Genomic DNA, 22,250 nt, shown 5'->3' on the forward strand with positions numbered 1-22,250 from the left:
AAAAACATTAAAAAAAAAATACAAAACATTTCAGTCATACGCTGATCCCTGTGTTGACGTTGTTAACTTGTTGCATAATTGCATAACTATCGTTTCTTGGAATTTTAATCCATTTTATTATGTCAGCAACGTCAGAATTTCTTTTGTTTTTATTCAGATTTGATAAAAAAAAGTGTTATCACGATTGGCCCTATTGTTAACATTTCATTTCTTAATTAAAATTGAATTACATTTTCATCTGAACGACTATAATGAATTGCTACTGTACAGGATATCCCAACTTTTCCCATTAGTTTTCTTTGTTGATATTTTTGTAGAAAACAATTAAATGAATGTTCATCTCAGATGCACAGCTGCTTGGTAGGGAGGGCCTCCCATGTCCTGAGATGAACTCTATGCCCACTCCCTCACACTGACTCACACTCCCTCACCTGGTCACACACTTCTCTGGTTTAGATTACCAGCCCTGCCTCAGGCCCCCCTCTCTCTCTCTCTCCCCCCCCTCTCTTTCTCTCTCTCTCTCCCTCTCTGTCTCTCTCTCCCTCTCTCTCTCCCCCCCCCCCTCTCTCTCTCTCCCTCTCTCTCTCTCTCCCCCTCTCTCTCTCTCTCCCCCCCCCTCTCTCTCTTTCTCTCTCCCTCTCCCTCTCCCTCTCTCCCTCTCCCCCCCCCCTCTCCCTCTCCCCCCCCCTCTCTCTCTCTCTCTCTCTCTCTCCCTCTCCCTCTCTCTCTCCCCCCCTCTCCCTCTCCCCCCCCTCTCTCCCTCTCTCTCTCCCCCCCTCTCTCTCTCTCTCCCTCTCTCTCTCTCTCTCTCTCTCTCTCTCTCTCCCTCTCTCTCTATCTATCTCTCTCTCTCACACACACACACACACACAAACACAAACTCGGCTAGATGTTATTTCTAGCCGTCATGTGATGGAGCTCTCCAGTATTCTAGTGTGTTCATCTCAGTATTCTAGTGTGTTCATCTCAGTATTCTAGTGTGTTCATCGGCGGGGACAGACATTTCTCTCTCTCTGTCATGGTTGTTTTTCTTCTCTGCTTTACCCCCTCTCTCTCTCTCTCTCTCTCTCTCTCTCTCTCTCTCTCTCTCTCTCTCTCTCTCTCTCTCTCTCTCTCTCTCTCTCTCTCTCTCTCTCTCTCACACTTTCTATTTTTTCTCAGATGAAAGCGAGTCAAACGCTATAACATCTATAACCTACACATGTTTGCTAATGTAGAACATTCTCATTGGCAAGCCTCTTATTTCCAGAGCTCCCTGCTACCCACATTAATTTAAGAATCATCATTTCATCAAGAAAATCGAACTTGACTAAAGACTTTTTACGGTACAGATGTGTTCAGTCCAGTGCTCCATAAACTGTGTCTATATGGCTCGCTGAGATTGTGTTTGATGCCATCACCTCTCCACGGCATTTGTTTCTTTTGGTTCCATACAATAGTTTAATCCTCCTTTTATGCTGCTTAAATCTTAAAACTCAATTTCCCCATCCCACAGGAATCCCGCTTAAACCCATAGAAGCCAATTTGGTCTGCTCCTTTACACTTAGAAAAGTACCATCTCCAAAGACCTCAAAATCCATCCCCTTGCATTTCCAACCAAAATGAAGTCATAAATCACTCTTCTATATATCACCGCTAATTAAGAGTGGGGCTCAGCTTGCTGTCCGCCAGCGGAAGGTAAAATGAAACTGCTCCATAATTATGTCAAAACAATGTGTTCTCAGCCCCTCTGCCACAGAGCGTTTGGAGCCGGCTCAACGGAGATAAAGCACGGAGAATGACACTGGTCTTAAAACACTTTATCCTTTTTTGTCTGCGAGGGATTATCGTTTTCTTTGCCACTGAATGAATGTAGTATGAATGTAGTATATTCCTGCTGCTTTTTCTAAATAGAGTCAGTGATTTTGTTTTAAGCTATGGATTAGTTGTGACTGCATTTTTTTGTTTTGTTCAAGATTACAGATTTGGGGGGGGGGAGAGAGAGAGAAACATAAACATTCTCATTGACTCGACTCTGTGTAATATGGGTCATGGGCATACATGCTGTGCTTACATACAGGTAGTCCAGAAGGTACTGGTTGAAAGTGTCGGGTCGCAGTCTCTCGTCTGCAGGCTCCCATGGCTGCTATGGAGCAGCTGTGAGCGAGCATCATGGGACATTTGCGCCGTGGACCCCGACTGTCACATGGCCCCACCAGTTATTTGTGTTTACTGCAGAGTGTGTGTAAATGCCGGAGCACACCAGAGCTACTCAAGTTCTTAAGCAATAAATCAAGTTCAGATGGGGAGAGAGAGAGAGAAAATCAATGCACTGAGCACTGAGCTCCCAAACACACACAAACAAACAACATGTGGCTCCTCGCAGCTAGGGGACCTGAACTGACACTTTTTGGGGGGTTGTGTGTGTCGCTGTGGGTGACGTCCCTTCATTTCAGCTCAGTTATCTGTCGTCTTGTGTCTAGTGTTTAATGTGATACAGTGGAAAGCTGTTAAGTTCTTTAGCCGAGCCTTGTCTTGACTGGCCAGATGGACCGACGCTAGACGCTTTCACTCACTTTTAATGCCGATTATTGTGGCCAGATGTTGAACCTGTGTAAACAACCTTTCGTTGACGCCGCTCGCCCCAGTCCCACCCCCCCGCAAACAACTCACTAATCCACCAGAGTTGATATCTACAGTAGCACAACAGCATAACGGATCACTTAAAGAACTCTCTCATCTTACAACCTTGAGACGGGTTTTTGTTGCATTTTTTATTTTATTATTCTTTGGAAGCAACTTGGAGACCTGTTGACAACCATTCATTACATATTCGCTGTTTCCCTGGTGATCGCAGGTGGGAAGAGTGTAGGTGAAGGCCACTAGTTCGCACTGTACACCGTATGAAGATGATTATCCACACGCTGTACTTTTACAAGTGAAAGTGAAAGGCGCAAAGCTTGAAGCTTTTTCAGTTCTCTGATCTTTAGTCAGATATTGTACTTTGGATGTGTACATAAGTGTCTCACTTATTCAGGAAATATGTTTGATCTCGTCTCTAATTCACAGCTGGATCCATCTCCATCCCTTTATCACACCCGTAACAACACTTGTGTTCCCGATAACCAATTATACCTCTCACGGCCTCTCAAATAACTTTAATTACTGATTAGGATTCCTTGTTCACAAAGCGGCTACTTGAGAGTAATTGCTCAATAAAGCGAGAGGAAGTTGTGGTATTAAGTAGGTGTTCCTGCTGCTTCTCTCATTAGCGCTCGCTCGGTGCCTTCGTCTTCCTGTCGGCACAAATGGAGCCGACTTCATTCACGGCACACAAGCCCGCCGTCTCCACTGAGTCAGGCCCACTACCGGTTCGGGCCAGAGAAGGTACAGCTCAACCCCAGCTAACCTGGAGAGGGATGTGTGACGGATGTGTGACACACACTTGTGTTGTTGAAGGAACATTTTAATCTAGGTTTGTTGTGTTGCTTGAGTCTTATATATATATTATAATTTTGTCTGCTCATGCAGCCTCAGATCAAGTTGTTTTTATCAGGTTTAAGTCTGTCTTGTTCAGTGGAACGCCTGCGTAAACACATTTACATGCGTCATGTACGGACAGTACATGACGTCTTGGCACATCTCTCCTGCTGCCTTTGAGTGTCGACCTTTCTAAAGAGAGAAGGCTGGTCTTACGATACTGTACATGAACCCCAAGGCATGTGAAATGCATTTGCAGGCAGCAGACAATAATAGGGATATGTTGTACTGTAACGTTTGACTATGTGAGAGATATCGGCCTACAGTAGGAGATTGTGTTTTGTGGTGGAACATTTAGGATAAACCAATTATTACTATTATTTTACTTTTTTCGGCATTTAGCAGATGCCTATCCAAAGCGACTACAAAATGTGGTCATTTGACGACAGCTATGTTTTGTAGCCTAACAGAAAAATAAATATACATTCTAAAGTAAACAAATGTTTTAGAAGAAAAGGAAATGCTCAGGGCTATAAGAGACATCTCAATACTGATCCAGAGTGTTTCACGTTTACCATAACGCTGTAAGGGCTTGAACACTGAGGCTGCCCGTGACAACGTGTGAATGATGACAGTTAAAATAAGAAATACCTAAAACATACTTTAGCCACCACACAACCTCTCAGAGAGTGTGGTCTGAGGAGGCCAGGCCTTTCACTGTGTTACACACGACAGGAGGGAGGTTTCCAGGCTCCTCTATGGGTAAACATTACCAGAAAGAAAGAAAGAAAATAAAGTTCAGCTTTCTTTCAAAACGTGTATATTACTATATTACCTGCTTTACTCCCCCACTCCCTGCTCATGTGCAGTGTTCATTTGGAGCCCCGGCCTCAGACACACTCTCAACAGACACACTCTCAACAGGTCACGCCGGCAGCGTTTGAAGAGGCAGGTCAGCAGGCCCAGCTGGACGTTATTTACATAAATGCACAGCTGAGGGGTTACAGCCTGACTACCGCCACCTCAGTGTCAGCCATGGTCCTGTTAGAGGATTGTCGGGGTTGTGTAGGGTTGCATGTCAACCATGTTCCTGTTAGAGGATTGTCGGGGTTGCAAGTTGACATGTTCTTCCACCCACTTTTACTCATGGTCAGGAAAACACGTTACACTTTCTCTCTCTCTCTGGGACCACCCTGAGGTGAACCGATTGCTTAGAGTATAATTCAAATATTTTCATGGGATTTTTAACGTTGTTGAAAATCAATGACACACTCGCTGCTAGTCAAGCCAAAATGTTGCAATGCAATGGATTCGGTGAGTAATCCCCAGTACTACCTAGTTAGTGTAGAGTAAGTTCTGAGATCTCATAGCCAAAGTCCTCCCGCACAAAACTCCCTATATGGTTAATTAATGGGGGGGGGGGGGGGGGGGCAATCGCATAGCACAATACAGTCTACTCACAACTCCCCTTTGATTTGGATCTCCATCCAACTATCCAGCGAGAGTAACAAAAAAGAAGAGAAATGAACTGAACTTCAAATGGACTGTTGCCTAGTAACCTGAACACAAACATGTAGTCTAATTAATGGTCATTTAGTAGAACATCTGTGCGGCGGAGTGATACATATAGTTAAAGGTCCCAGTGCTGTTATACTGGATATCAGCACTCATGGAATGCCTCTTGTCCAATCAAATGACTTGGTCGGAACTAACTGTTGTATAATTTACGTTTTAGACCATTCCTGAACCATAACTTGAATGCTGCGTCCATGAGTGAGGGCGTTAGTGCGTTAGTCACAATTGGGAGAGAGAAACAGCAACGCCTGTCTGTACTTAAAGTGGGTCCTAAACTGAGAACATATTCGTGTTGGTGAGGGTTATTTGTTTCCTTAAAAGTCTAGGTGTGAAACTCATCTCACCACTTCTCACTGTCATTGCTTCGTTTCGTACCTTCAGGAGTGTGGAGGGTTCAGGTGGTTAACGGGGGTTCAGGTGGTTAGTGGGGATTCCAGCCTGCTGACAGGTGACAGGTGGAGGCACAGATCACTCTCAGTTGCTAATTTAATCAGCCCAGCCCCATGGCTGTGTCCCACAGGACACACTTGTCTGTTTGTGACGTTAGAATTATAAGGTTCTATCTACATTTTTGTCAAAATGTAGTTTTTTACATAATCTGATCCATTAGGTGTTTATTAATGCCTGTGTGGTGTTATTTTTTAAAATGTTGACATTTTTGAGTTAGTAATTCATAAAATACAAAGGTTCCATCTCACAAAACATAATGGAATGTAAAAACGTTGACGCTCAATATCTCTGAACTGCCCTAAACTGCCCGGAGATAGAACCTTATCATTCTAAACGGAGATAGAACCTTCTCATTCTAAAATCACATGTTCTCACTATGCCAGCCATACTTACTGTAGGTACAATTAAGAGCCCAGTCTGAATAACACTTAATGCTATCCTGTGCTGTGCGGATGGGGAGCTAACAATGTCCACGTGCACTGACTCACTGGCTTCCAAGCTCCTTTCAAACAAACAGGTTGGGAGGGGGACAGGAGGGTCCTGAAGTGCGTATGTTTCTCAAGCAGGGATGCCTAACGACCCCCTCCCCCCGCTCCCCCAGCCAACCCCCCGCCTCATCTTCTCCACCCCTGCCGTAGCCTCTCGCTTCTCTCTGCTCCACATAACCCCTCTTCAATAAAACATGCGTCTCTGAAACATTAACGACTTTCATGTTTCCTGACATATAAATCCAAAACAACTTTGATGTTAAAGAGAGATGTACACGGAACTTAATGTATTAATTTTGTGTCAGCTGCAACGTACAAGTGACTTTATGGCAGAGAGGGGATATGTTGAAGCGAAGGAGGGAGGGGAAGGAGGGAGGGTAGGGAGGGAGGGTAAGGAGGGAGGGAGGGGAGGGAGGGAGGGTAAGGAGGGAGGGGAGGGAGGGAGGGTAAGGAGGGAGGGGAGGGAGGGAGGGTAAGGAGGGAGGGTAGGAGGGAGGCTAAGGAGGGTCTTGCAGTAGAGCGGCATATTTACTTTCCCTCAGTGGTTCAGAGGAGCAGCAGAGGTCACAAGGTGATTATATAAACAGTTCACATGGCCTCGCGCACCCAGAGGGAATGTTTAATGTCGTCCTCACCACTTGAGGAAATGTTGTATTGCCTGAGACACAGACATGTGTCCCATTGTATAGCAATGAGACCACGCTTAATTAATTCGGTCAACAGACTTGGATAAACTACACTGACGACATCAATTAGTTCCTAATGAAAACAGATACGAGCCACGGAAAGCAAATGGATTTTTCTGAACAAGGACTCATCAAATTCCCATTCCGACTCATAAAAGCCCTTAATTTGCGAAGCTCATGTCTGGTTGGGTACTTATAAGTACATGGTCAAATGACTCAATCTCAACTCCTACGCTAAGAGAAGCCAAATCGAAATGTAATTTGGCACGTCACTCCTCATCCGGCCTAAAACATGTGGTCGGATCCACAATCCCTGGATTAGTTTAGAACTCCACATTTGGCTTGTTTCTGTTCTGCTGGCAGGACAAACAAGCAGGCTGACCCGTCGGTAACTCAAAAACAACACAACATTTACAATCTCAAGAAAAACACAAACATGCTAACACCAGATTAGAACATCTTAGTTAACCAAATTGTTGCAATTATGTGTTTCAATCTGCTGGTGTCAGAGGATGAGTGTCTTTCTTTCTCTCTCTCTCTCTCTCTCTCCCTCTCTCTCTCTCTCTCTCTCTCTCTCTCTCTCTCTCTCCCCCCCTCTCTCTCTCTCTCCCCCTCTCTCCCCCCCCCCCTCTCTCTCCCTCTCTCTCTCTCTCTCTCTCTCTCTCCCCCTCTCTCTCTCTCTCTCTCTCTCTCTCTCTCTCTCTCTGAGGCTTGCTTTGACTGGACTGTTTGTATTTTTTTGGGTATCTTATCTTCTATTCACTTTTTGTAATTTTGTATGTGAAGTGGATTTGCTCTCAATAGATTCTTCCCCTCTTCCTCTCTTTATATTTGATTTTGTTAATTTCTCACACTGTTTACATACCTTTTGTATGATTCTGAGGATTGTATTTTTGGATGTTGTTACTGGCTATACTACAGGTATACAGTATGTGCGTTATTTCAGTAAGTTGCACAACAGTATGACTAATTCCTTCGGTGTGTGTGTGTGTGCGTGTGTGTGTGTGTGTGTGTGTGTGTGTGTGCGCGTGCGTGTGTGTGTGTGTATTGCAGGGGACTACCCGCTGCCTCCTCCACCTATAGACGAGACCAGCGGTCTCCCCTCCCCCATCGCCTACCCGCCGCCTCCACCCATCGACCATGAATATCAGGTGAGACAACATAATTATATCGTCATATTTTTGATTGATTAATGATTGTTGGTAGGCAGCAGCAGCGCAGAAAGCAAGGCAGCGTATGTGAGTACCGTATCGTCGTCTGAGTAACAGGCCCAGTCAGTATCACCAGATCTCCCCCGGGGGATTATCCGTGTGGAACCCCCCACGCAAGGGCTATCCCCTCCTACACTAGTACGCTGCTTCATTTGGGGACAGCCTTTGGCCGAGGATATACAGAGAAGGCTGACACCTATTGGTACACCCTGGCCACTTCCCCTGGCTGCCAGGTTGTTATTTCACCCCCAGGCATTCGCCCCCTCCTGGGAGATCTGCCCTCGCTGCTCTGCTCTGACTCGACCCAACGGCTTGACCCTTTGACCTTTGCTAGGAAATCCTTCTTGTGTTTCAAAAGCCTTTGATCATCAATGACTAGAAGCCAGTTCCTCTCTTAGCTCCTCTCTCCCATTTGATCTGTCCGATTGTTCCTCTTACAGTTAGGTTACATATCGTTGGTCTTCTGCCACAGAATAACTACAGTATATCCCAGAATGGAATAGAATAGAATATAGAATAGAATAGAATAGACTTTATTGTCGTTGTACAGTTGCCTATACAATGAAATTGTAGTGGCTCTTCCGAAGGTGCAAAAAAACAGAAAACATATTCACATATTCACAAACATATACACATATAAGATAAAGATAATATCATATTATATATCAAGTCTTATGTCTACTGTTCAGTGTTCTGATGGTCCATGGACCAGATGCATGCATGTACTCTTAATGGAAGCTTACTGCTGCCTGGATCTTTTCCCCACAGATTTTTTGTTGCAGTTTTATGTTAATAGATCATACCCTTGGGATCAGTGTGTTTGTTGATCTCGCTGTGCTGTAGAAACTCAATGTAAAGAGAATTATTGAAAGAAGTTCAGTGAGTATATATATATATATATATATATATATATATATATATATATATATATAATATCACTTCATATTCGATTCCAAAGCCGTAAACGGGTGTCAATAGCTTGAGAGGACGAGAGGGTCACCATAGGTTTTTCTTATCTTTGATTTTAAGACACAGCCTATACCTAAAATACATCCCCATCTGATCTAGTCATCATTTTGGAGGGTGTGTGTGTGGGGGGGGGGGGGGGGCAACGAAGGTTTTTATTGTTTTGTCTTTTCCATTAGTTTGTATTTCTATACTGTTTTAGAATGTTTGTGTTTCAAATTCAGGTTAGTTTTAAATGAGATGCTACAGTTATGGATGATCAAAATAAACTTTTTACGTTAGTCACAGGTCATGTGATGTGAGCGCTAATTTTAGAATTAGTGGCTGAAAATATCCACACATCCTACAGGATCACTTTAAGTCCTGTTTGTTAGTTTTGATTTTGTACATTGGAATGAATCCTTCAATTAAAGTGCTGTAGGAATACAGTAGGCCTAACTGTAAGGGCTGTGACAGAGACAGGGAGAGAGAGAGTGCAAACGTCAACAGCAAATGCTGCAAATGACACACTGGAATTCTGTATACATGTTTACATTTTTGAACGCCAGGTACGATGTTTTATGGACATGTTTTCACTTTCATAAAATGAACACAAACTGTTGATGAGTACTAAAATCAAAATACTAATTAATCCCATGCAGAGCTTTGGGGCCTCAGTCACAGTGTCTGCAGGCTGTTTTGGCTAAACATTTTAGCTAATGATGAGAAGGCCACTGGGGTAGTGGTGGTCTAGTGGATAGTGAGTTGGACTTGTGATCGGAAGGTTGTGAGTTCAAATCCCGCCTGAAGCCACACCACTACTAGTGTGCCCTTGGGTAAGGCACTTAGCCCTCAGTTACTCCAGGGGGAATGTCCCTGTAATTCGTAATTGTAAGTCGCTTTGGATAAAAGCGTCTGCTAAATGGCAAAATTATAAAATTATAAAATGATAAGGCACATGGTGCTTTCTGGAAACATCCGACAGGTGTTTTATTATCTTTTGTGTATTGACAAACCCCCCAAAAAACTAAAACAGTAAGAAAATGATTTTGGTTTTTATTTGACTGTATTTAGTTTGAGAGACAACGCTTCTAGCTTCAGTTGAGTTTTAGTTCCTTGGACAGGTTTGTTTATCAGTTCAGCAAGTTCAACTATTGTTCTTCGTTGCTGTGCTTCTTTTCTTTTTTTTTTTTGCTTATTGTGGGCTTGCTTCAGCAAGTGTCGAGGGAAAAGGCTACACATTGCACCTTTAAGGTTACTTAGTTATTTATAGTAGATTGAAGATCTGCTCACTCCACTGAACCTCCCCCAGGCTCTACAGGGCTTAGAACTCCACTGCTCTTACACTGTTGAAGTTAAGAACATGAAACCCACTTCACAATGTTCACAGAGAAACTCTGACGGCTGAAGAAATACTTTTGATACTGTTCATTTTGATACTGTTCATCGTGGGTTTCAATGGTCACTAAAAGCATATTAAGATACATTTTTGGCAGGTTTCACAGACAAGACTTAAGCCTAATCCTAGACTAAAAAGCATCTTCAATGGAGATTTTACATTGAAAGTGTGAATTAGTCCAGGACTAGGCTGAAGCCTTGTCTGTGAAACCGGCCCTTTATCTTACTTGAAGATATCTCAAAGATAGAACGCTCTCACTGAACTTCCTCGATTATCAATAGTTAGAATACTCCCCAGCTAAGCAAGCACACAAAGTATATTGAAACCCTCCTTTTCTAGTTTGCTAAAAATGTCAAAAAAAGTTTTTTTCATAACTAGTTTTCATTTTTGTTTCAGTTTTTGTTTATTCCAACAATTTAGTGGCACCAATGTGATGTACAGTAGGACACTGGGCTACAGTACATCTTTATTCCAATTCACTACATCTGGAACGAAACGGGGATGTTAAATAATAAAATTAAATTGAAATAAATAAAGAATAAATAAAATAGCTTAAGCAGAACTAGCAAGAGGAAAAGGACTGTGCAAGCAAACCTGAATAATCAAATAACACCTACAGTAATAACCATTACTTGTAATTGAGCATATTAATATACACTTGTGTACTGTATATAGACATATCGTGAGCTTAGAATTTTAAGGTTCTATCTCCGTTTAGGGCAGTTCAGAGATATTGAGCGTCAAAGTTTTTACATTCCATTATGTTTTGTGAGATGGAACCTTTGTATTTTATTAATTACTAACATTTTTAAAAATAACACCACACAGGCATTAATAAACACCTAATGCAGGGGTCGGCAATAGGCGGCCCGTGGGCCATTGCTGGCCCGTCACCAATAATATTTGGCCCAGCAGATTATTTAGAGAATCCACTTTTTTTTTTTTTTTTACAATATCGGACCGACAGTCCCACACCGCGCCTATAATGTCCGAATAGAGAATCTACCACCACCTGAATAATGTTTATTGTACTTTTATTCATGTTGAGAGTGAATGACACAGGGACAGACAATCAGGCAGCGGGGTGCACCGAAGTGCACTGACGCTGAACCCCTCAGAGTGAATCATAAGCAGGTGGACATGGTGCGTGGTGCTGAAATAGCCGACATGCGGTGTGGTTTGAAAAAAATAACATCAGCTCATTAAATCATTCAAACGTAATGTTTACGTATGTGACTGCAACACATATGAACAGTAAAGCAAATTCTGTTTAATTTTCTGAAAAACATTGACAACAAAAGTGGTGGTAGGCCTATGCTCCTGAAACGACAGAGCAAACGCGCTATTAGGGATAATAAGTACAATGAGCCATAAGCCATTCATTCAAAATATACAAAATACAATTAGGTTATTAAATACAATAACGACAGGCTTGGTACTCACTTAATGTGAAAAGTGGCATCTCCCATCGGTCACTATTTGCTTGATATCTGGTGATATTGACGTCACTTTAATCCGCAGGCAGTTTATTTTTTATTTTTTATGCATCAATCGATTCCTCTCGTGCGTCTTTATCACATTCATTGAGGAAAAGGACGACTCGCATGTATAGAAAGGGAACATTGTGAGCAGGGAAGATGTGAGTCTCACACAACGGCTTTGCATTGATGAAACCAGGTAGGATGAACGTATAGTTCGCTGTCCATTCCTCTTTAAATGCCCCGTTTTCACCGTCAACTTTCCTCTTTAGACCTTTGGAGAGTGACATTATGTTTCTCTTGCTAGTTAGCAGGTTAAATGTTTAGCTAACTTCACCCAGCACGCAAACAACCAATCCAATAATAAATAATGTGACCTTGTGTCTGGAGGAGGGGGGAATCATTCAGAATAAAAGTATGTTAAATAATTATTAGAATAAGTTAGGCTGCGATACATCGTCAGTCCACACATTTATTATTCAAAACTATGGAAACGGGTGAAACTACGTTTCAACGTTGTTGAGAATCACAACACAAACTCACTAGTCAAGCCTAATACTGCAACGAAATGGATTGGACTGCTACCTAGTTAATTATAACACTACTTTACATTGTTAGCAGGCTCACAAAACAAGCTGTGTTAGTTGACTAGCGATGTGTACATCTCTCGAAAGAAAAGTCAAAGCATTAGAACGTGTCACATTTTTTAACAATCAATTACTTAAATTTTCCTTTGATTATGTTCGGGCCCGCCATCTAGTGGCTACATTTTTTTGGGGCCCGAGGCCAAACCTAATTGCCGACCCCTGACCTAATGGATCAGATTATGTAAAAAAAAAACTCAATTTTGACAAAAATGGAGATAGAACCTTATAATTCTAACGTCACGATATCGAGGGCCGAAGAACATAACCTCCTATCTGAAAATTTTACTTTTTTGGGAAAACACAAAAAACTGTGTTGTTTTCTTGTAGAATGCTATTTTTTAAGGATATGTATGAATACAATACATATGAATACATACAATTGTATGAATTGTATAGGGGTATCCTTAAAAAATAACTGTGTTGTTTTCTTGTAGAATGCTATTTTTTTAAAAAAATAGCATTCTACAAGAAAACAACACAGTTATTTTTTTTTTGAAAAAAAAAAAAAGTGAATTTTTCAGATAGGAGGTTATGTTCTTCGGCCCTCGATATACATAATGCCCATTCTCATCTAGATGAATCCATCTCATTACCTCTACAGTGTGTTGTCGTCTATTATCTATTATGCTAACTGAATGAATCGTCTCTCTCTCTCTAGGCTGGAGTTGTGGATAAAGTTGAAAGCGTTGACTTCTACTGTATAGCAAAACTAAATGCCTCTTTACTTTCAAATGTTCTTCACTGTCTCCTTCTCGAACTCTTTGCTCCAGTATTGTTCTGCTTCAGAATCACCCTGGGAATGAAACTTAATTCCTTTATAAGCCCTCAAGATCTTAATTATGTCTTCTGTAGCTGGTGAAAACCTCTCATGTTAAAGGGCTGGATATAGTTGATGGATAGAGTGTATTGTAATGTGTAACTGCTTCTATGTGTATCAATTGGGAGTAAATTGTTATTTATTGACCGGTTTGTGTCTTAGCCGTGACCCTGTGTTTTGCAACGTTTGTGCACATGTTCTGGTGGCATCTACTGCGTATTGTCACGTTCAATCAGTGAGTATTGCCAAATAGGCTTCATCACCAGGGTTTCATCCTTTAACACAGCATGTACGGCTGCATGGTTATCGTACTGTAGTTCTCACATCCTGGGATCAATTCTCTATTCCTTCTCTCCATGCATGACTATGACTATTGTCCAGATTATCAACTCATAATCTGTGCAGTTCAACCCCGTCAAAACGGTCCTCAGTTCAATCTGGCGACGTTAGCTTTCATCCTCCCTCGTTATCACTGTTTTAAAAAAGAAGTTTGCCTGTTTTTCTTTTGTTTATTTGAGACACGCCATTAGTGCTTCGCTTTGTTTACCCCCTCATGATCGCCTTAGATGTTTTAAGCAGTAGCTACGCTCCGGATAGAGGAACACTCTGCCCGTAATGGCTTGTGACAGGTAATCCAAACACATAACATTAGAATGAGAGGCAGTCACTGATCCAGCCAGCTCAAAAGGGCCCATGGGCAATTGCAGACAGTCTCCTCGCAATTGCAGCATAGTTCAGTAGACTCTGAATATATTCATCGCTGCTCAGAGAAAATCCCTGGAACTTTTGGGAAAGAACAAGCTTATAATATAAGCTTAATATATAATATAATGATATTAGCATTAATGATCGATTTCTTGTTATTTATCATATGCAAATCATTGATGAATTCATTGCTATTTTATTTTTTATTTTTTATTATTTTAATTCTGGGAGCAGGGTTTTTTAAGGATGTGGTCAAGTGTCGTCATGTTGAATGTAAATTGCGGGCTCTCTGTTGCTTATTCCAATCGTAAATGCTGCTTAACTGACCAGATGATGTTGCTGAAAGAAATGTAGATTTAATTCTTCTATTGGCATAATCCTATCTCTTTGGCCTTTCTTAATGTGCTCTCAGATCATGTTCGTTGTTAAGACTTTTAAAGTACATAAAGAACAATCCTACTTGTTTTGTCATTTTTAAAAGAATGATAAAGAAACATAGTAGCTGGATTCAACCTTTGGAAACTGAAGAACATACAGTATGCCGATTGTTATGTTGGAGGAGGTACTGTACTGTTTAGCACGGTTAATGAAAAGCAGGATATCAAAGAGGAGGGAGAAGAAAGCAGCATGCCCTTCAACTCTCTCTGAAACTGAATTAAAGAAAGAAAGAAGGTTATTCTACCGCCTTTGATAAAGAGAGATAGCACAGTCTTAGTATGCTTCTAACTTTAAGCAGACTGGGCCGAACGTTCTTCAAAATTATACTTTGATCATGAGATTTTTAAAAATATTTTGTATATTTTCTCAAGATACAGTCAACATTAAAATAAGTCACAGAATAGCCCAGACTTGCATCTATTTTCACCTCCTCCACTAAGGTTTATTATGTTAAGTAGTACCCAGCACAAAGACTGTTAAACTCATCGCCATATCGTGAGCTTAGAATGATAAGGATCTATCTCCGTTTAGGGCAGTTCAGAGATATTGAGCGTCAAAGTTTTTACATTCCATTATGTTTTGTGAGATGGAACCTTTGTATATTATTAATTACTAACTCAAAAATGTCAACATTTTAAAAATAACACCACACAGGCATTAATAAACACCTAATGGATCAGATTATGTAAAAAAACTAAATTCTGACCAAAAATGGAGATAGAACCTTATAATTCCATATATATAACCTCACGATTCCATGTATTTTGCATCAATCATCTCCCACAGTACTTACCCAGTATCACCCCCGCCCCTCCATATGTCATTATGACATCACATGTTCCTTGGTTTGGCGCCACACCTCACAGACATGTGACTTGCAAAACATCTAATAATGACCCATGATGCTTCACTCAGTACGTCACTCCCACCAATGGCAATGTTCAGTGGTTGTTATTCCAGGCTTATATATATACTGTATATATATATATATATATTATACGCTGTATGCAACAGCCTGGGGACCAGGTTCCTTTTAAGTTGACCCCAGCTGGGACTTCGCAGTAGCGTTAGCAGTACTGTTCTACATGCTACGATAACAGAGAGTGGGTCCCACTCTCCTATTTTGGGGGGTTTTATGAGATAGAGATAGTAGAGATAGAGATAGTAGAGATAGAAAAATAAGGAGGAGGGCATGTCAGCAGGGGCCGGATTCGAACCCATGTCGACATCATAGGTGCTCTATAGGCCATGGTGCTAGCTAGACCAACAGCCACCCCAGGCCACATAGTGCACCATATTAGTAGAAGTGTCTCAAACAATGATTTCTCTCTTATTTCCTGTTGCACTTTTCTCTAAGAGGAATCTCTCCTCTCCCCTTTTGATGCTTGGCTTTGAGAGGATAGTTTAAAGACGTGGTGGGCATTAGGATTCCTCTAGTTAGGTTGTCTCCGGGCATTTCACCTTCAAGATGAATAGCCCTTTATCAATTTAGGTGCAAGAATAGCCTCTGAAGATATAGTACTCCTTATGACCCCTGCTGTGCTGGAGCATAGATGTTCTGTGTTGTGAATAGTGCTGCTGACTCAATGTTTGACTACAGTGAAGAGTTGTGCACTTCAAAATGTGTGTGTGTGTGTGTGTGTGTGTGTATGTGTGTGTGTGTGTGTGCGCACGCACATGTGTGCATGTGTGCGTGTGTGTGTGTGTGTGTGTGTGTGTGTGTATGTCTGCATTCGGGCACCTGTGCGCTTATGCGTATGTGTGTAATTGGAAGTGTATCTCAGTATGAGATAATGTTTGTTGTGGGTATTGATCCAGTGTGTGTGTGTGTGTGTGTGTGTGTGTGTCTGTGTCTGTGTCTGTGTGTGTGTGTGTGTGTGTGTGTGTGTGTGTGCAGATGAAAGGGCCAGAGAAGACTCTGCAGGAGCGGCGCTCCAGCCTGGACGCGGAGATCGACTCCCTGACCAGCATCCTGGCCGACCTGGAGAGCAGCTCGCCTTACAAGCCCCGCAACACTCAGGTAAACACTCAGGTAAAACACACAGGTAAACACTCAGGTACACACACAGGTAAACACACAGGGGGCCGTTCCACTAACGTTGATTAGTATATCGCCGATTAAAATAAATCAGGCGATCAGGCAACTCGGGATTGGAATTCAAGCCTCAGGTGATTCCTCGAACGAGGATCAGGCTTGTATCATGAGTGTTCACAGAACACCGGCTTAGAAATCCTCGATATGGGCGCGTGCACGCAGACATAAAGAGCCCCGAAGAGTCGATCTGTCGAAATGAAGATACTCCACTCTGCAGGGGTCCTACATTTGCGCAGCATTCTGAATTATTGATCTTTATGAAGACGGAAAAATAAGATGTAAAATAGTGCAATACTGCCGCAATTAACAAGGCGAGGGAAATGGTTTGGCAAGAAATTGCTGACCGATTAAATGCGTAGGTCATACTAGCCCCAGTAATTGTTATATGTTCATATTTTAATAAATTAATATTTACTACTGTGGTGATATCGGCAGCAGGCTACAAGCCGTCATATCGTCACAATGGCCTAGTGGTATCGACCGCTGCCATAGTATTTATTCGTCATTTTAAATCGGTGGTTCAAATCCCTCTTCAGACACACTTTTTACTGCATTTCGTTGTCTGAATCTAATCTAAAATCTCATCTAAAAAAGTATGTAGGCTATAAAATTATGGTGCAGGCTAATTTACAAGAACTGACACGATTACAATGGTGTTTGCATGAAGGCTTCGGTTAAATGTAAAAAAAAAATCACCAAAATCAAGTCTCGAACTCGCAACCTTCGGAACTCTAGCTGGTTGCCTTAACCACTGCACCAGCCAGACCGCTGTGACAAAAGCAATGCAAGTTAATAGACATACCTATTTATTTTATTTTATTTTTTACACTTTTTAATTTATTTATCTATCGATCTATCTATCTATCACACTTTCAAAATATCAGGTTGTCATGGTTTCTTAGGTTTTCATTTTAGAGACATCTAGTGGACATTTTATGACATTACATTTGTTACTGCCTTTATTCAGTTTCGGTTTTGATTAGTCACATGACGAACATTAGTCACATGACGTGAGCACACTGTTCAGACGTGATAGCTCGTGCAACAGCTAGTTGAGAGAAAAAGCTCCGGAGAATCTCTTTGTTTACATTCTTGCCCTGGAAAAGGCTTTGCTTGTAAGTTGCCTTTTCTTTTCTTGTTTAACTACAATGTATAATGTATATGTTTATAAATACATAGCTTATATTATTTAAGTATAACTATTTGTATTGCTATATTGATATTATATGTTGGCTACATACTGTTGATGTTGAAAGTGTAACAGTATAGTTTTGAGCATTACAGTAATTGTACTCTTATGTTTATTTACAGTTTTACAAAATAACCAAACGACCACTCATGTTTCTGAGGGTTGAGTAAAGAACTAAACTTTACTCCAGCGTCTGAGGATTCATTTGTGTGTCAGTGTGTGTTCGCTATCTGTGGAAGTTGCGCCCTGGTTACGCGCAGTGGGAACAGAATAGTAAAAAAGCAACCACTCAGCGGGCGGATCGACTCAAGGAGAGAGATCTTCAGCGCAAGCACTGCTCCCCATCATCCTTGCTCACGCCAAGCACACAGCAATATTCATGATGGAAGAGTTGAGCAATGCTGAGACAAGGTCAGTGGCCTCTAGCACATCTAGGTCTTTTAAATCAACAGCCAGTAGGGCAGCTGTCAATGCACGTGTCAAAGTGGAAGTAGCACGCACACGTGCTGTCTATGCAAAAATGGAATCAGAGATTATGATCGAAAAAGCCCAAATGGAAGCAAAATTAAAGAACTTGCTGCATGAGAAAGAAGTGGCAGAAGCCATCGCTGAAGCTAATGTTCTTGAAGCAGCAGCGGAGGAAGAAAACAACGGTATCGAAGCTGTCATTCATGCCACTGTTGACCGCACACGCCAGTACGTAGAACAACAGTCACAGCTACCACTATCTGCCGAAGATGTTAACGACTCTATAGCCAATCTGGAACCGATAGTCCATAGGCTGAGATCCTCCTCACCACCCAGACAGCGTCTGACTGTCTCATACGAGAGACAGCACTCCTCCACCGTGAAGCATGAGCACAGCTCTCCATCACTGCGACCTAGTAGGCCAAAGACATCAGAGCAGCTCACACCCAGCAGGCCCAAGGGTTCACCATACAAACCAACAGGAAGCGGTGACACAACCGACATCAGTGATGTGGCTCGGTACCTAGCACGCAGAGACCTCGTAACCTCCGGTCTCACCAAGTTCGATGATCACCCAGAAAATTACTGGGCATGGAAGTCGTCCTTCAAGAACGCCATTGACGGACTACTACTCAGTGCTAATGAAGAGATGGACCTCATGATTAAGTGGTTAGGGAGTGAATCTGCAAAGCACGTGAAACGAATAAGAGCAGTACATGTAAGTCATTCATCTCAAGGTCTATGCAAAGCTTGGGAGCGCTTAGAAGAGTGCTTCGGGTCTCCAGAGGTAATTGAAAAGTCCCTCTTCGACAGGCTGGAGAACTTCCCAAAGATCAGCAATAAAGATCCTGTGAAGCTGAGAGAGCTTCACAGGTGAAGTGACCTTCTCCAAGAGTTGGAAGCAGCCATGTTCGAAGGTTACCTGCCTGGTTTGAGCTATTTGGACACTTCACGCGGCATTTTGCCCATCGTAGACAAGTTGCCCTACAACATCCAAGAGAAATGGATATCACAGGGTTCCAGATACAAAGCTGAGCGACAGGTAGGTTTTCCCCCATTCACATTCTTCTGCGAGTTCATCACCAAAGAGGCACGAGCTCGCAATGACCCAAGCTTCAGGCTATCGATGAGTAACACAGCCCAGATGAAGTCAGAGCAGCCATTCAAGAGACAAAGTAAGAGCATGGTCTCTGCACATAAGACAGATGTCTCTCACGAGAAAGACACACGAGACGGTTCAGGCCGAACAGCAGTGGACATAAAAAAACTATGCCCTCTCCATAAGAAGCCACACCCCCTAACACGCTGCAGAGGTTTCAGAAGCAAGCCCCTCGAGGAGCGCAAGGCCTTCCTCAAAGACAACGGTGTCTGCTTCAGATGTTGTTCCACAACTACTCATCTAGCCAAGAACTGCACCACAGCCATCAAGTGCATGGAATGTGAGAGTAACAGCCACACCACGGCTCTTCATCCAGGACCTCCGCCTTCAGCCCCATCTGAGGATGGCGGGGAGGGAGAAGGAGGATCAGACCAATCTGCAGTCACCTCAAATTGCACAGAAGTCTGTGGAGAGGGTCAAAGCGGCAGATCTTGCTCGAAGATTTGCCTGGTGAATATATTCCCAGAAGCACACCCAGAGAGAGCAACCAGAGCATACGTTGTGCTGGATGACCAAAGCAACAGGTCGCTTGCACGGTCTGAATTCTTTGATATGTTCCACATCAAGGGGTCAGATTCAGCATTCACACTTCGTACATGTGCAGGTACAACTCAGATGACAGGAAGGAGAGCCACAGGCTTTGTGGTGGAATCTGTGGATGGAGCTACAACAGTGACACTACCTACACTAATAGAGTGTAACAACATTCCCACCGAAAGAGCTGAGATACCTACGCCAGAAGCAGCGTTGCATCATTCCCACCTCAAGCCTATAGCATATGGTATACCACCTTTGGATTCTAAAGCACAGATCCTTCTCTTGCTAGGCCGAGACATCCTTAGAGTTCATAAAGTGCGGGAGCAACGGAACGGTCCACATGACGCCCCCTACGCACAACGACTCGACCTGGGATGGGTCATCATAGGAGAAGTCTGCCTAGAGGCAGCCCACAAGCCTTCAGACATCCAAAGCTACCGCACCAATGTGCTTGAGAACCAACGCCCTTCATTCTTCAGCCCATGTCCGAACAGGATCCAGGTGAAGGAGCAATATGTTCAGAAGCCAGCACATCAGATTGCCCCAGCGCAAGGCACCCACAGTATCCGGGAATGCAACTTAGGGAGCACCATCTTCAACACGTCCGGGGATGACAACAAGATTGGACTCTCTATTGAAGACAGACTGTTCTTAAAGGTCATGGACAAAGAAATGTATATGGATGACTGCAACAGCTGGGTGGCACCATTGCCATTCAGAACACCACGTCAGCAACTCCCTCACAGCCGAGGCCAGGCCCTCACACGACTTACCTCTCTTCAAAACACACTGGAGAAAAGGCCCGAGATGAAGAGGCACTTCATCGCGTTCATGCAGAACATCTTCGACCGTGATCATGCTGAGCTGGCTCCTACATTGGAGAACGGACAAGAATGTTGGTACTTACCTATCTTCGGGGTTTATCACCCTCAGAAGCCAGGCCAGATTCGAGTCGTCTTCGATTCCAGTGCAAAATGGAAAGGCGTGTCACTGAACGATGTTCTCCTTTCTGGTCCGGACTTAAATAACAGCCTCTTAGGAGTACTGGTGCGATTCAGACGAGAACCGATCGCTGTCACTGTGGACATAGAACAAATGTTTCACAGCTTTGTTGTGAAAGAAGACCACAGGAACTTTCTCCGCTTTCTGTGGTACGAGGACAACGATCCTAGGAACGACATATGTGAGTACCGCATGAAGGTTCACGTATTCGGGAACAGTCCCTCTCCTGCGGTGGCAATCTATGGTCTCAGACGTGCTGCAGCTCATGGTGAAGAAGAATTTGGGTCTGACGCCAAACAGTTCATCGAAAGAGAGTTCTACGTTGACGACGGACTCCTGTCAAGGCCCACAGCACGTGAAGCCATCGACCTACTGAAGCGGACACAGGAGATGCTTGCTGTGTCGAACCTGCGACTTCACAAAGTTGCTTCCAACAGCCAGGAGGTTATGGAAGCATTCTCTGCTGAGGACCGAGCAAAGGGACTCAAAGACCTAAACTTGGATGTCGATCCCACTCCTATTCAACGGAGCCTTGGAGTGAGTTGGGATCTGAAGAAAGATGTCTTCACGTTTCAAGTAGCAGAATCCACAAAGCCTTTCACACGTAGGGGTGTTCTAGCTACTGTCAACGGCCTCTTCGATCCACTTGGATTCGTTGCACCAGTTACGATACAGGGAAAGATCCTGTTACGAGAGCTCACAAACGAAGCCTCCGACTGGGACTCTCCTCTTCCTCCAGAAAGGGAAGATGAGTGGAACGCTTGGAGAAGCTCTCTTCAAGACCTCAGGCAGTTGGAGATCCCAAGAACCTATTCTGCTTCTACAATCTCAACAGCCATAAGAAAGGAGCTACACGTGTTCTCAGACGCTTCAGTGAAGGCTATTGCAGCAGTCGCCTATCTCCAAGTAATTGATGTTGAGCAAAAATGTCAAGTAGGATTTGTCCTTGGAAAAGCTAAGTTAACTCCACAGTCGGCTCACACTATCCCAAGATTGGAGTTGGGAGCTGCCGTGTTGGGTGTGGAAGTCGCTGAGCTAGTCACAAGCGAGCTAGATATAGCTCTGGATGCTGTCAAGTTCTATACAGATAGCCGAGTTATCCTAGGATACATTAGCAACCAGACAAGAAGGTTCTATGTATATGTGAGCAACAGAGTGCAGCGTATACGGCGGTCTTCTGAACCAACCCAGTGGCACTACATCTCCACAAGCCATAACCCAGCTGACCTTGGCACACGTTCTGTGCCTGCAGCTATGCTAGGTGAGACAACCTGGCTTAGAGGACCAACGTTTCTGCTACAAGTAGAGGAACCATCATCACCTGAAGTCTTTGACCTCATCAACCCGGACTCAGACATAGAGGTGCGGGCACACATCACCAACCTGCCCAACGACAGAACACACCTTGGATCTCACAGATTCGAGCGTTTTTCCTCATGGAAGCGACTTGTGAGAGCAACAAGTTCACTCATCCACATCGTGGAATCCTGTAAGGCTACCAG

The 22,250-nt window shown here is 43.2% G+C and overlaps 1 protein-coding gene across 1 annotated transcript in view; it reads left to right on the forward strand.

Moving 5' to 3' along the window:
- Positions 1-22,250, forward strand: part of lpp (LIM domain containing preferred translocation partner in lipoma) — a gene marked incomplete at both ends in the record, with an annotated part of 142,447 nt that overhangs the window by 11,591 nt on the left and 108,606 nt on the right. Inside the window, 2 exons of the mRNA XM_080537296.1 lie at positions 7,712-7,809; positions 16,196-16,318. Of these exons, the coding sequence (XP_080393422.1) occupies positions 7,712-7,809; positions 16,196-16,318 (221 nt within the window). The remainder of the gene's footprint in view (positions 1-7,711; positions 7,810-16,195; positions 16,319-22,250) is intronic.

Source organism: Nansenia antarctica, assembly GCF_963989245.1.
Source record: "Nansenia antarctica genome assembly, chromosome: 7".
Lineage (NCBI taxonomy): Eukaryota > Metazoa > Chordata > Actinopteri > Argentiniformes > Microstomatidae > Nansenia > Nansenia antarctica.